General features: G+C 38.7%; 1 protein-coding gene across 1 annotated transcript in view; it reads left to right on the top strand.

Annotated features, from left to right (window-relative positions):
- The window catches only part of CFAP43 (cilia and flagella associated protein 43), a 101,860-nt gene that overhangs the window by 39,682 nt on the left and 46,063 nt on the right, over positions 1–16,115 (top strand). The window contains exons 13-19 of the mRNA XM_044240453.1: positions 811–951; positions 1,742–1,923; positions 3,192–3,341; positions 5,430–5,560; positions 7,698–7,845; positions 8,558–8,659; positions 9,415–9,492. Of these exons, the coding sequence (XP_044096388.1) occupies positions 811–951; positions 1,742–1,923; positions 3,192–3,341; positions 5,430–5,560; positions 7,698–7,845; positions 8,558–8,659; positions 9,415–9,492 (932 nt within the window). The remainder of the gene's footprint in view (positions 1–810; positions 952–1,741; positions 1,924–3,191; positions 3,342–5,429; positions 5,561–7,697; positions 7,846–8,557; positions 8,660–9,414; positions 9,493–16,115) is intronic.

Genomic DNA, 16,115 nt, shown 5'->3' with positions numbered 1-16,115 from the left:
GAGAACCGGGGAGTCTTGAGAGCTGAATAGAAGAAACCATAAAAGACACAAGAAGATGTGATCCTTGAGTGCACATGGTCTAATAGAAGATTGGTGGCATGGACTCAAAATAAGAGATGCAAAGGACTGCATTTTGTTCATACAAAAATGCCTTCCGGATAAGAACATTGAGGTCCACTTTGTATCAGATGTCTTTGGTCTTCTTTGCTATGTCGGGGGAAAGATCATCCGCTGAACCCCTGAGGGGAGGGGCAGATAAAGTGGACACATATAAAACAGCCCCTGTGGAAAGGGGGAGTAAAGACTTTGGAGAGAGCTGAAGGTGTGCCCCAGGCATGGCACCTTCCAGAGACCTGATTTCCAGGGGGGCAGACTCATCATGCCATGGGCATTTCTACCACCCCTGCAATATCTTGACTACAGATGCAAAGAACTCTGATGCCTGAGTTGATCCAATATCAGGAGTGGACAAACAGGCCACAGTGGAGCATCGAGGGGCTGGAGCATGGAGGTGCTGCTGATGGGGTGAACATCACAGACTCCAGAGGTTTCCTTGACAGGGAAAGATGCTGAGTCGCACTGAGTGGGCTTGAATCTGCCAACCCAGATATCTAATCATGACAGTTCCTCATCATTCATCAAAAATGTCCCCATCACTTATACTTAAAGGTCACTTTAAATATGCAGTAAATAAATTGAAATCTAAAGATTTAGGGAAGGCAATTCTATAATGTGGTATCTTACTTGGGAAGATAAAAGATCCTTTTAACTTATGAAAGTTCACTTAGGATGATTTCTGTTTGCTTTCAGAGGTGAGCAAAGACATTTTACAGATATCCACAGTGTCTCTTTTGGAAACAGACATAGTAGAAGTGATGGTGCTTTCCCCACTTCCAGAAACAGGAAGAAGCAGATTGGAAATATTTACTCTGCCTAAAATACTACCGCGAGGTAAAGAAAAATCAAGCAAACAATTTTGTGCTAAGCCCAGATGAGTAGTTGCTTAACTTTCTTTTTTTTTTTCACCTTGTAATTACATTTTTCTTCCTTTTACCATGTGAAGAGGTAAAATGGCCATCTTTTGTGCATCTTACAAAGTAAAATTGATGTAGCTGTTAACAATGTGAAATGTGGACTTTCCTCTAGGCCTTGTTATTCATATGAACATATCTTGTTACAAGAGAAGAAAAACAGGATCAACTGGCACTTTTGTCAGACTGATATGTCATTTTGATGTCATTTGGTATTTGATTGATAACTCTTGTTTTGTGGCTTCTAATATACATAGTAAACTTCAGACAGGTTACTGTGTAGTTACTTCTACTGATAGAATTGTAGAAAGCTTTTTGCATAAAGAATTCTGATAAAATAGAGACTTTTAAATAACAAATATAATTGGGTAGCTAGTTTGCAAATACATAACTACAGAGTATAAAAGAGCTGAAAACCTCCAAGTATTCTTGTGTCTTAATTGAGAATCTCAGTATCTTTTAATATGTCTCTACTTAATTGAGTAAATTAGCCAAGGCCTTAAAAAGGATATTTTATGCACTATCAAGTAGTTCTAATACTCAAGTAGTTCTAATGAAGTTCTAATGAAGTTGTTTTGAATCATTTATCCTCTCAAGAGCCTCTGCATTATTGATTGAGCATTTAAACTTTTATTTCATTTTTTGTATTCATAATGATTACAAAATAAAATCAATGTACAGTGCAAATGATCTTTCTTCTTCTTCCCCAGATCTTACAGTTTCTGCGAGCTTTACTGATGAAAGAGGGAGGCTGAAAGATAAGCTCATTCACAGGTTCCAGTATGAGATAGAACACAGCCTGTCCTCCGCCGTGCTGGACTTTCAAAGTCAGCAAGTATATGGCTTCTGTAGCCAAGTGTCGTACATCTGCAGCTACCTTCTTCCTGAAAAAGTACGCCAATACTTAAGTGTGCTCTTATTTAGCTTAGAAACCAAGATTCACACACTTTGCTAATTAGACACAATCCCTGCTTTAACATTATAGTCCATTTAACAAATGGCTTTATTATAGTAGCATAATATTCTTGACTTAGATACATTGTTAGCATTATTTGTTAATCTGTCATCCATACCTTTGAGCACCATCATACTCGTGTTACATACATCCTACTTGTCAGATTAACATGCAGGTAACACTATTATTTTAGTGTAATTAAATACAACATAGCCTCAGAACATCTCTTCCATAGGGGTCAGGTGTCAGCAGTTTTCCATGGAACTTTGCACCTGAGCCATATGAAACATTGCACAAAATAGATAAACTATGTTTCTGCCATCCTTACATTACACTCATTGCAAGCATCTCTCATATGATACCACTCCTGCTACACACACTGGCCCAGACTGTCTATCACCCTTCTCTCTAAACTCTCCTCTCCCAGGGTAGCCAATGTCAGCAAGGTAGGAGACACAGATACACCAAGAACGAAGAAATGTTTGTGGCAAGGAGAATTCAAGGAAAGCTTTACAGAGGAAATAGTATTTGAATTGGCTCTTGAAGAATAGGTCAAACTTAGACATGGAGAAATATTGTGTACAATCTTGGCAGGAGATGGGAGTTGTTGTAGAGGGGGACAGGTTGGTGGAAATGGAGTGGGGAAGGGCATTCCAGACAAAAGTCATGGCATGTGTAGGGGCTTGGAGGTGGAAGTACATGAGGGAATACTGACTCATTTAACTGCACCCGAGCATGGGGATATGTGAAAAGAATTAGTAAAAAATTAAGATTGTCAGGGATGCCTGGGTGGTCCAGTCAGTTGAGCGTCTGCCTTCAGCTCAGGTCAAGATCTGGGGGCCCTGGGATCAAGCCCGTGTCAGGCTTCTGCTCAGCAGACAGTCTGCTTGTCCCTCTCACTCTGCTCCTCCTCCCTGCTTGGGTGTTTGTGCTCTCTTTCAAATAAATTAAAAAAAAAAAGATTGTTGGTGTAGGCTGGGATATTTAATGGTAGCTAATGTTTAAAGACTCTTAGTTGGTTAGAACAAACTTTAATTTGCCAACAGATGAAAATGTGGTGCAAGAAATGTGGTGTATTGGTTTATTTCTATTGGCAGTGTTTGCAGATTTGAATCTGACCATGTATGCACAAGTGCAAGCTTTAACTGCAAGCTTGCTGCTCCCCTGATCTTTTCTATAATGGGGTCATGTTCTTTAATTGGCAGGTACACAGTGGTATTTGCATTCTTAAGCCATACCAAAGAGTGCAAAGCAAACACTATGGACCCGGAATGCTCTCTCTGTCTTCACATGGGTTGTGGCTTATAACAATAGCTAAAGGTGGAATTCTGTGTATCCGAGATGTTCATACTTTGGTAAGCTACCCTTTTTTTTTTAAATTTGGGGTGCTTATCTTGATCTCATATAAAGAACAAAGGCCATCGGGGAAGGAATTTGGCTTCTTTTCTTTATTAATTTATTTAATTAAATAATTAATTTAATTTGTTAATTAATTCATAATTATTTGTAAATTCATAACTTATTTATCACTGGTGGTAGTATTGACGTAAACATTTTACAGGTGATTTTATGTACTGAGGTTCGGGTTTCCAAGGGAGGAAACCAGTAGGCCAAGATCTGCCAATAAAGAGCGTGGGACAGAGATACTGTAGGTGAGCTGCAGCCCAGCTCCATCACCACTTGGTTGTGTATCTTGGAGACTCACTGAGCTTCAGATGCTTATCTATAATATTGGGGGAACCGTCTATGTTCTCAACCTGTGGGATTCTGATGAGAGTCAGGGAGAGGGTATATGCAAAACTGCTTTGGAAATGGTGCATTGTGGTGCAAACCTAGGGATTATTACTCCTGTCTCCCTGGCCTAGAGCTACTCTGGACTGATTGCTGCTGCTCTCTCTCCCCCAACCCAGTTCTTCAAGGGATGCTGTAAGAGCATAAGGGAGAGGGTGTGGCCCTTACTGAGCCTTCCCTCGTCACTTGGAGACCTCAGCATCACCCATGGTGCTACCAGTTCTGATTTCCATTGAGAAAATGAAAATAGTTTCTTCTCTCCCAGATGCGGAGGATCCTTTTCTAGGTTTTGAGACCAAGTTGTACTGGTTATCAGTATAATTTAATGAGGTCAGTGATTCTTACCCAGGGTTCTACCCCACATACCTGAAGCCTTGCAACTACTACTTGAAACTCTCCTTACAGATCCACAGAAAAACTGGGCCCTGGTATGCACATCTGGCTCTCCTTGTGCATCTGTGTAAGAAACCATATTGGGACTACAACTGGGCAAAACTGATACCATTATTACATGGGAAAAATCTTGAATCATTTAGAGATTATTTTGAAGTTGACAATTTGCAAACTTTGCTACATTGTCTCTTATTCAAATGATTTATAATAGATGTTACTGCTGATGGTGGCATGGCATCAAAATTCTTCTGGGTAATTCTATGCAAAGCACCTCATATATGAGGTTATTCATGGCAGCACTGTTTATAAAAGCAGCCTCATGACCACCAATGGAGGACTGGCTAAATAAATAATGTTATATAAATAATACATAAAGAAAATATGGAATATTATGCAGACTGAGAAAATCTTTATGCCACAATATGAAAAGAACCTCAATATCTACTTTTAATAAGGAAAAGCAAGGTGCACAATATATTATGCTACGACTTATGTTTAGAATTATGTCTACATAAAAATTTGTTCATATACATTTAAAAACCTCTGAGAGGATATTAAAAGTATTAATTATGCCGATCGGCTTTGGGAGGTGGCTGGGGAATGGAGACAAGAAGGAGATTTCACGGCATACTCTTAGTTTTTGAATCTCAATCCATTTGAATGTATTACCTATTTAAAAAGTTAAAATAAAATCATGGTTGAGAACCAGTGTGACACAGAAATCCCAATTTTTAGTCAAGGAAGTTAAACTGTTGCTCTGTGTACCAGATCAGTGATATGTTTTGTTTGGGTTCTACTTGAACTCGTTTAGCATCCTCCATTTGGGGCATATTACCCTCCATTTTTCACAGTGCCTTTTCCTCTCTCAACCACTCATCACACAGAAATGAAACCTACCTTACTCTTGAAGGCATCTGAATCTGCCATTTCTGCTCACTCAAGTCCCCTCCCCTAACTTTGTAGCCCTTAGCAAGTTGCTTCTGTGTGTCTAGTTTTCCTATTACAAATTGGTGATAATAGTCTCTCTCCCTCCATTCAACACAGATGAGAAAGTAAATCAGTATCAGTGAGCATGTTTTGAACTAGGGATTTTCAGTACTATGTATTACTAAGAGACTACTTGCATGCCAAATAAAAATTTGCTGTTAGCAAATACAAAAAGATTTATCCATAAGCAAAAGTACATGTGACCCTCTTAGAAAAACCATATGGTCAAATTGCATTTGTAATTTCTGCACTTTGTTCCTAAAACTATTAAGGAAATATTTGCTCGAAGTCGGAGTCATTCTCACCAGGGGCATGGAATTCAATCAGTGAGAATTTCAATGGATGGACAAAACATTCTGGTGAATGGGAGAGATGATGGCACCCTTGTTTACCTAAAATGGAGGTGTGTACGGTATACAGTAAGCAACATTATGCGATGTAGTGTTTTAAAATAAAGATTTTGTTACTATTTATGTATAGCAAGGCCATCACAACAGCAGACAACTGCCTTCGAAAAAATTATTATATTCACTGCCCAAAAGAAGGAGGTTTGCCAACATATGTGGCAGAGGAAGGCACCTAGGTGGATAATGAGGCAGAAAGAACAAAGGAAATATGGGCAAAAGCCTTATTTTGGTTTCCATGGGAAGGAGCAGACAGGTTTAGCATTGGTTAGTTTGGTTAATTTCAGCTGGTTCTAGGGTATGGGTGCTGGCCCTGGTTGTCTGATATTTGGTCCAGGGGTGATTAAGGTAGGGAAATGGCAACCCTGAGTTGGAGGTGAGGGCTCTGGATTGATTGGCTTGCCTTTGAGAGGTGGCTCCAGGTTGAGTGGTTTCCTGTTTGTACCACTTGGTGGGTCTTGGAAGGGGCAGTCCCACCAGGGTCAGCAGAGCCACAAATGTCAAAGCATCAAAATACAAAAAATAACAAGACATAGTACATATGAGATGATAGTCCTCCCTTTCATAACACCTGTTGGAGGAGTGCAATGAATGAGGACCATTGTGAAGAGTAGATCATTTTTTAAAGCTCCTATTCATCCCCTAAAAACCTGACATAGATTTGTATGCATGTGCACACACAGGTAGATATACTTCCCTAGCAGGACTTTGCTTAGACAATATCAAATTATGTAGACTTTGCTTAGATTAAAATTAAAATTCTAAGTAAAATACTGCTTGAGCATATAAATGATGACCAAGGGATAGAGAGCCTAAAGATGACAACCTGGACTTTATATGTTGTCTTGTTTGGCCTGTTGATGGATATCATTAGTTAATGTGCAATTTATTGCTGAAAAAAAAATCTCATGGTGCTTCCTATGATTAAAAAAAGTAACAAAACATGGGCGCCTGGGTGGCTCAGTGGTTTAAGCCTCTGCCTTCAGCTCAGGTCATGATCTCAGAGTCCTGGATCGAACCCCACATGGGGCTTTCTGCTCAGCGGGGAGTCTGCTTCCCTCTCTCTCTGCCTGCCTCTCTGCCTACTTGTGGTCTCTCTCTCTGTGTCAAATAAATAAATAAAATCTTAAAAAAAAAAAAGTAACAAAACATGGGACACTGAAAATGTTAAATACTTGTAAATGTTAAATAAAAGTAAATGAGATTTTACATCATAACAGTTTTGGTCATCACTTATTTCAGAGACTCATTTGAACACTGCATCTTCATGCCCATTTTTTGCATGGAATCTGAGTAAAATACTAACTTGTCTCTCATATATAAGTCCTAACACATCCTGTACAGTAAGTGAACAAACAGCATCTCCAGCAATAACGAACAAATGCTGGAGCCCTCTTTCTAGAAGTAAGGACATTTCCATCCATGGGTCATTAATCATGTGGACTTCTGACTCAAAACAAAGTAGAATTTGAAACCTTGGTCCAGGACTTACTAACTTGTGACCTCAGGCACATAATAATACCCTCTCTAAATCATCTATAACAATGTTCCCAAAGGTGGGGTCTGCAGCAACTGTAAACTTGTTAGAAATGCTTATTTTTGGTCCTTTCCCAAACTTTCTGAATCAGAATCTCTGTGGATGGGGCCCAGAAATCTGTTTTTAACAATCCCTCACCCATGCAGTACTGTTATGTCTAAGGTTTGCAATGCCCTGGCATATTGCATGGGAGTGATGCTTCCCTCAGTGGCGGGTGGGGGTTATGAGGAACAAATATGACAGTGTGATTATGTATGTGAAGCAGTGAAATGCCTAGTATATTCTAAGGCTCCACCAGAACAATGGCTCTTCTGTACAGTGGCCAAGGCGGGTAGGTACAGAGGATGTGTAGGGTAAGGGTCCAGGGACAGTGTGAGAAGAGGTCACCTCAGAGAGGTCAAGAGGACTATCATGTCCAGGAGTCTATGAAAGGACTCACCTATCTAAGAAGTAGAGTCCTAATAACTACAGGGCGCTGTGGAGAATTAGCCCCATATTTCTTTGTGTAGAAATGGTTAGGTATCTGGAAATAATGCTGCTAAAATGTGACTTTTTAAAATTGGATTTTGTAGTCCTTTTCTCTTCTTTTATTAATATAGGCGGCTTGGAGGAAACCTAGCCAATGACATTATCCATTATTCCCAGAAACTTTCAATTTCTCTGAGCAACACCATGAATGAGGAGAACGATTATTTAAGTATACAACAAGGAGAGTCCTTGAATTTGGAATCAAAATCTGAACATACAGTTGAGTTCCAATATAGCGTTTGTCCTTCTTTCCTCCCTTCCTTCCTTCCTTCCCCCTTCCCTCCACCCACTCTCTCTTCCTTTCGAAATCAGATATCAGTTTTCAGTAGAAAGGAGGAATGGGGGCGCCTGGGGGGCTCAGTGGATTAAGCCTCTGCCTTCGACTCAGGTCATGGTCTCAGGGTCCTGGGATTGAGCCCCACATTGGATTCCCTGCTCAGTGGGGAGCCTGCTTCCCCCCTCTCTCTCTGCCTACTTGTGATCTCTCTGTGTCAAATAATAAAATCCTTAAAAAAAAAAGAAAGAAAGAAAGAAAGGAGGAATGGATGGTGCAGGAGGGCAAGAGGATTTTTTTTTTTTTTTTTAAGTGTAAAGACCCCAAGCAGGTAGAAAAGACTGAGATCCTAAGTACAAATGGCAGGGCCAGGCTTGATAGGCAGGAGCATGTGGTCTGCAATGACAGGAAGGAAGCAAAGAGTGATTTGGTGAATATGTGCCCTGTCTGATCATTTTTGCTTCCTCAGTGAAAGGTGTGACTAACCTAAGGACAGACTGATATGAATTAAATTAATAAAATATTACATCTTGGGCAGGCAAAATTTTTGGTATTATTTTAAAAATGCAACAAGTGCAAAGAGATCCAAAGCAATTATATGAAGTAGAGTGGGAGGAAAAGCATTTTAATTTTAAGAAATGTCTGTCTTCTTCTAAGATAAATGAGAATATGAAGCCAAGCATTGATTCATCACAAGAGGAATTAATCCAAGTTGATAACATAAAGGAAATTCCCTGGATACAACAAAAAAGTGAAGAGGTATTTATAAAACATAGGAGGAGGTTTGAAATAATGCTCTGTATGTGTGCCAAATAGATTAGTTTCCTATGAAAACCCATTGGAAAGTTAGAAAGTAGAATGAGATACCACTGGGCAGAACATTACATCATACAAGTGTAGTAACTTTCCTGAAAGCAAACACCCTAATCTAGCCCAAGCTTTTAGATGAAGTTGTTAGCTTTAGGAACAGTGCTTAAGCTAATATGAAACAAAACAAACATGTCTAGGGAAGCCAAAGTGAAGAATGATCAGATACTTCATGTCGGGGTGAATGTTGGGGGCTGCTGCAAAGTTGATTTGAAGAAAACAGGTGAGCCAGGAACAGGAGAAAGGACATGGTGGCTTTAGATGTGCAGGAAAGTGACAAAACTAGCAGCTCGTGTCTGAATTTAGCTTGTTAGTTTCATCAAGTTCCCAATAAAATAGCTGACTGGTTGCTTTTGTCAGCTATTCTCTATTTAATTTTTTCACTATTTATCTTCTTTCCTTTGGCCTTTGAAATGACATCAGTTGCAAGTTGCTTCCAGGGTCACTTGCACAGCAGCATTGGAGTTAAGCAAGGCAGTGCAGGGGCAGTATTTCATGCACACTCCGTATTCTTAGTCTTTACAAAAGTTGTTTCCTGAGAAGTACTACCTGTGTATCTGTGTACCTCTGTGTGCATCTATCTGCCTATCTGTTGTACAACTATAATTTCTCTTGCCTGCTTAAGTGATGTACTTGTTCCATTTCAGGCCATCAAAAATGAGGTGAAACGGTTTTCCAGAAAAAGGAAAGAGATAAAAACAGGAATCAAAGCACTTGCTAAAACTGTAAGTGGTGCGAATTCATAAATGAATATACTGGCCCTCGGTCTAAAATTCCTTTTTTGAACTTCATTTTATCCAACGCCGCATGAGGAGCCATACTCCTTTTTCCCTCTGCCAGTAAGCTCGGTCTTCTGAAGTGCTGTAACATGGTGGAATCTGTCCCATTCCACACCATATGTAAACAGTGGTTTTCTTCTCGGGCTTCCTGACGCTGGGTCTCCCTTCTTTTTTTAATACGTATTTTTGTCAAAGTTACATGTATACACTTTTACAGGTTAAATAATGAGTTATATAATTAAAAATAGTGTTTTTAAAACAGCACCTGCCCTACTTTTCTTCTCTATGATTCCTGTACTCCTGAGATAAGTGTTTTCAGTTCTTTCATCATTTTTTCGTTTGGGTATTTACCTTTATCTTTCTAAATGGTTTTTTTAATCCTGTTTTTTCTTGATATTTCTATTTTGGCACTAACTGTGGACTTCCCAGTATGGAAGATGAGTAGGTTCTTTTACACCCCTTCCCTACAACATACACATAATTCCCTATCAGTATGCACACTAGTAGAGTTACATAAATACTCTCAAAGCTGAGCCACATGGTATGTTATGATTACATTTCCGTTTTTACAATCACATTTTCCCTGGAATAATTGCCTTTGTTGTAGAGTAAGCCTTTCTATGTACCTACTCACTGATTTAGACCCTCTCAAAATGCTAAAAACTCTTCTTAATACAGTCAAATACCTGAGGTAGTCAAGCTGTCAGTGGTTTGTTTGTTTTTATGACCTCCTTTTCCATCTTCCAGCTCTAGTCTAAGCACCTTGCTCCCTAGACCAGGTACATGTCTGAGGGAGCATGAGTCCTAGGAACTCCTCTTGTCTATACGTCTAGGAAATCCTCTGCCCGCTGAGTTGGAGCCCCTCTTTCCAAGGCCCAATGCATTTTTCTTTGTTTTCTTGATGTACATCTTCTAGTAGCTTCCTAAGCAGGACTTCTGTGTTGTTGCCTGCTTGAGGACATCATTTATCAGATAGCTGTGCTTCTGGAAAGGTAATGCTGTGTAGATGGTGCCTGTCCCCTTAGAGTCCTACAATGCTTTGGCTCCGTTCTTGGGAAAGGGCATGTGGGAGGGATATTTTTGAAACTTGGCTTTTCTTAAAATTTCTTTATCCTGCTGTCACACTCATTTGGTAGCTTGCCTCAGTGTTCCTTGATTTCCCCTCAGAATTTTGAAGGCTTGCTCCATCATCTTCTAGCTCTGAGTTTGCTTTAGAGAATCCAGTACCTTTCTGATTCCCAGTTCTTTCTAGGTAACCAGGTTTTGTCTCTGCAAACTTACAGTATCCTTTATCCCAGCTGTTAGGAAATTTCACAATTATATACCTTGATAGATTTGATGGATATTTTTGGTTTGCTGGTGGAGATATATTCCCCACCTCCACCCTTCTCAGCCCCAACAGGCTGGCCTTTGTGGATATTATCAATGTGCTATCTTGCCTCTCGCTTCTGGCTGGGCATAGTCAGTGAGGAGCAGTCGCAGATCAGAGGGCAGGGTCTTTATTCCTCCAGTGGCCTCTTTGTAGTATTATGATTTGGCAGTGACAGCCAGTCCTTTCCTGCAACTACCGATCTCTCCAGGTTCCAATAACTACTCCCCACCCTTGCCCTTCACACATAGGCGTGGTGATCGCTTCTGTGTTGCTACCCTGAGATGCTTTATCATGCCTTGTTGGTTTCCTTTACCCTGACAATACTTTTATAAAAGTCCCTCTCCCCAGTTATCCCATCTGGGTGTGTCATCTGTTGTGTACCAGGACCCTAGTTCATTTGCTAGTTTTTGTCTTTCTTGTGTGCTAGACCTTGGTGAGCACTTTTCTATAAAAAATCTTTGTCCTTCAGTTCTGGGAAATGTCCTCAAATTTTTCTTTGGGAATTTCCTCCTCTTTGTTTGATTTTCCTTATTACTAATTGGGTTGACTATCCTCTCATAACTCTAAAAGACCTTCCTCTTCTGTGAATTCCTTATTCATATCCTTTGCCTATTTTTCTATCACGTGGTTGGTCTTTTTCCTTTTGATTGGGGAGTTCTTTTTTATTTTTATTTTTAATTTATATTTGTCATAATTAGGGCTAGTTAAGCTGTGATAATAACTAAACTCCAAAAATAGAGTGGCATAGGGATTGGAAGTTTATTAACTGGTCATTAACTGCTCTATTCCATGCAGTTGTTCAGAGATGCAATGGGGAGGAGATTGTGCTGTCTTCAGCAATGTCTTCTGAGGTTGCCTTTTTTGAGTTCAACACAGCTGGGAGGGAGAACAAGCACAGAAGTGTGCAAGGGGAAAATCTAGAGCTGGCTTTATTATCAGGTTGAACCATGTGAAATCACAGTTTTATATGGTTCAACCTACAAATACTACAAATATTTTATGTCTTGTGCCTTACCTTTTACAATGTGCCTTTTAAAATGCAGAATTTATAAGTTATGATCCAAATGTACTGATATTTTATTTAGAGCTTTTGTTCTGTATATCTGATTTTAAAAAAGTCTTCCAAAGTCTTAATTTTTTTTCTAATACTCCTTTTATTTTACCTGTAATTTATTTTCATGAGTGATATGAGGTATGGATCTAAATTTATTTTTTTCAAATGACTAGCCCATTTCGCCTGTGCTTTTTATTGAATGTACCACCTTTTCTCCAATGACTTGGGAGTACGTCCTCTGTCAGTCCTTTGATTCCCATATATGCACTATTGTTTCTGGACTCTCTATTCTGAAATAGAGTATTGACCATTTCCCAGGAAAATTCCAAACTATTTTGATAGCTATCACATTATAAAATATTTTTATACCTTGAAAGGTAATTCTCCCTTTACTCTTCTTTTTCAAAAAAGAAAAAATGTTGGCCTTTTTTATGCACATTTATTTTTCTATTTGAATTTTAAGATTGGTTTGTCAAGCTCAATGTAAAACTCTGATTTGACTTTGAGAATACATTGCTTACCTTTGATTTGGGTAAGAATTTATTTGCTATTTTTGAAAGTTTATATATACATAATATATATAAAAATATATGATATAAATCTTTAAAATATTTTATTTAAACTCAATTTAGTTAATACATAGTGTATTATTAGTTTCAGGGTGGAATTTTGTGATTTATCAGTTGCATCTAATGCCCAGTACTCCTTACATCAAGTGCCCTCCTTAATACCCATCACCCAGTTATCTTATCCCTCCACCCACCTCCCCTCCATCTACCCTCAGTTTGTTTCCTAGAGTTAAGAGTTAAGAGTTTGCCTCCCTCTCTGTTTTTGAAATTAAACAAACAAACAAACAAACAAACAAATAAAATAATACATAAATAAGTATTTTAATGTATTATTTTATTTATTTATTTGACAGAGAGAGAAATCACAAGTAGGCAGAGAAGCATGCAGAGAGAGAGGGAGAAGCAGCCTCCCTGCTGAGCAGAGAGCCCGATGTAGGCCTTGATCCCAGGACCCTGGAATCATGACCTGAGCTGAAGGCAGAGGTTAACCCACCAAGCCACCCAGGTGCCCTCCCTTTCTGTTTTTATCTTATTTCATTTTTCTTTTACTTCCCCTATGTTCAACTGTTTTGTTTCTTAATTTCCATATATGAGTGAAATCATATAATTATCTTTCTCTGATTAATTTTTCTTAGCATAATACCCTTTAGTTCCATCCATGCCATTGCAAATGGCAAGATTTCATTCTTTTTAAAAAATTTATTAACATATAATGTATTATTTGTTTCAGGGTTACAGGTGAATCATCAGTCTTACACAATTCACAGCAATCACCATAGCACTCTTTAGATGGCTGAGTAGTATTCCATTGTATATATACAACACTTCTTTATCCATTCATCTGTTGATGGTCATCTGGGCTTTTTCCATAGTTTGGCTTTTGTGGACATTGCTGCTACAAACATTGGGATGCATGTGTCCCTTCAAGTCACTATTTTTGTATCCTTTGGATAAACACATAGAAGTGTAATTTCTGGGTTATACAGTAGTTCTATTTTTAACTTCCTGACGAAGTTCCATACTGTTTTCCAGAGTGTCTGCATCAGTTTGCATTCCCACCAACAGAGTTAGAGGGTTCCCCTTTCTCCATATTCTCACCAACACTTGTTGTTTCCTGAGTTGTTAATTTTAGCCATTCTGACCAGTGTGAGGTGGTATTCCATTGTGCTTTTGATTTGTATTTCCCTGATGCTCGTGATATTGAGCATTTTTTTGTGCATCTATAGTCATTTGTATGTCTTCTTTGGAGAAATGTCTGTTCTTGAATTCTCTCCATTTCTTGACATATGTTTTTTGGGTGTTGAGTTTGATACATTCTTTATAGATCATGGATAGTAGCCCTTTATCTTATAAGACATTTGCAAATATCTTCTCCCATTCCTTAGGTTGCCTTTTAGTTTTGTTGTTTCCTTTGCTGTGCAGAAGCTTTTTATATTGATGAAGTCCTAATAGTTTATTTTTCCTTTTGTTTCCCTTGCTTTTTGTCTAGCAAGAAGTTGCTGCAGTCGAAGTCAAAGAGCTTGCTGCCTGTGTTTTCCTCTAGGATTTTGATGGATTCCAGTTTCATATTTAGGTTTTTCATCCATTTTTGTTTTATTTTTGTATATGGTGTAATAAAGTGGTCCAGTTTCATTCTTCTACTTGTGGCTGTCCAATTTTCCCAACACCATTTTTTGGAGAGACCATCTTTTTTCCATTGGATAGTCTTTTCTGCCTTGTCCAAGATTAGTTGACCATAGAGCTGAGAGTCCGTTTAGGGGTTCTTTATTCTGTTCCATTGATCTATGTGTCTGTTTTTGTGCCAGTACCATACTGTCTTGATGATGACAGCTTTGTAATACAGCTTGTAGCCTGGCATTGTGATGCCTCCAGCTTTGGTTTTCTTTTTCTTTTTTTTTTAAGATTTTATTTATTTATTTGACAGAGAGAGATCACAAGCAGGCAGAGAGGCAGGCAGAGAGAGAGGAGGAAGCCGGCTCCCTGCTGAGCAGAGAGCCCGATGCGGGCCTCGATCCCAGGACCCTGAGATCATGACCTGAGCCGAAGGCAGCGGCTTAACACACTGAGCCACCCAGGCGCCCTGGTTTTCTTTTTCAACATTACTTTGGCTATTCAGGGTCTTTTTTTTTGTTTCCATACAAATTTTAAGATTGTTTGTTCCAGCTCTGAGAATAATACTGGTGATATTTTGATAGGGATTGAATTGAAGTGTAGATTGCTTTGGGAAGCATAGGCATTTTAACAACATTTATTCTTCCAATCCATGAGCATGGGAAGCCATCTGGCCCTGGACTCTTGTTTGTTGGGAGATTTTTAATTATTGCTTCAATTTCCTTGCCAGTTATGGGTCCTGCTTCAGTTTTGGTAGTTTATATATTTTTAGAAATGTATCCATTTCTTCCAGATTGCCTAATTTGTTGGCATATGATTGCTCATACATTCTCTTATAATTATTCACGTTTCTTCCATATTGGTTGTGATCTCTCCTCTTTCATCCATGATTTTATTAATTTAGGCGCTTTCTCTTTTCTTTTTGGTAAGTCTGACTAGGGGTTTATCAATCTTATTAATTCTTTCCAAGAACCAGCTCCTAGTTTCATTGATCTGTTCTACTATTTTTTTTAAAGTTCCTACATCATTGATTTCTGCTCTAATCTTTATTATTTCTCTTCTCCTGCTAGATTTAGGCTGTATTTATTGTTCCTTTTCCAGCTCCTTTGGGTGTGAGGTTAGGTTGTGTATTTGAGACTTTTCTTGCTTCTTGAGAAAAACTAGTATTGCTATATACTTTCCTCGTAGGTCCACCTTTGCTGCATCTGAAAGGTTTTGAACTGTCATGTTTTCATTCTCATTTGCTTCCACATGTTTTTTTAATTCTTTAATTTCCTGGTTGACCCATTCATTATTTAGTAGGATATTCTTTAACCTCTATTGTACTTACTGTCCTTCCAAATTTCTTCTGATGGTTGACTTCAAGTTTCATTGCACTGTGGTCTGAAAATATGCATGGTATGATCTCAGTCTTTTTGTACCAGTTCAAACCTGATTTGTGACCTATTATGTGATCTATTCTGGAGAATGTTCCATGTGCACTCAAAAAGAGTGTGTATTTTGCTGCTTTAGGATGAAATGCTCTGAAGATAACTGTTAAGTCGATCTGAACCAGTGTGTGATTCAGAGCCCAACTTTCCTTCTTGACCTTCTGCTTAAATGATCTGTCCATTGCTGTGAGTGGGGTGAAAGCACTCTACTATTATTGTATTATTATCAATGGTTTCTTTAATTTTGTTATGGATTTGTTCATATATTTGGCTGCTCCCAAGTTAGGGGAACAAATATTTACAATTGTTAGATCTTCTTCTTGGATAGTCCCCTTTATTAGGATGTAGTGTCCTTCATCTTTTATTACAGTCTTTGGTTTAAAATCTAGTTTGAGGTAAGAATGACTACTCCAGCTTTCTTTTTATGTCCATTAGCATGATAAATGGCTCTCCACCACTTCATTTTCAAACTGGAGGTGACTTTGGGTCTAGAATGAGTCTTTTTTATAAGCACATATTGATATGGGTCAGAT

The sequence above is a fragment of the Neovison vison genome, chromosome 2 (assembly GCF_020171115.1).
Source record: "Neovison vison isolate M4711 chromosome 2, ASM_NN_V1, whole genome shotgun sequence".
NCBI lineage: Eukaryota > Metazoa > Chordata > Mammalia > Carnivora > Mustelidae > Neogale > Neogale vison.
This window is presented reverse-complemented; position numbering and strand designations above follow the sequence as displayed.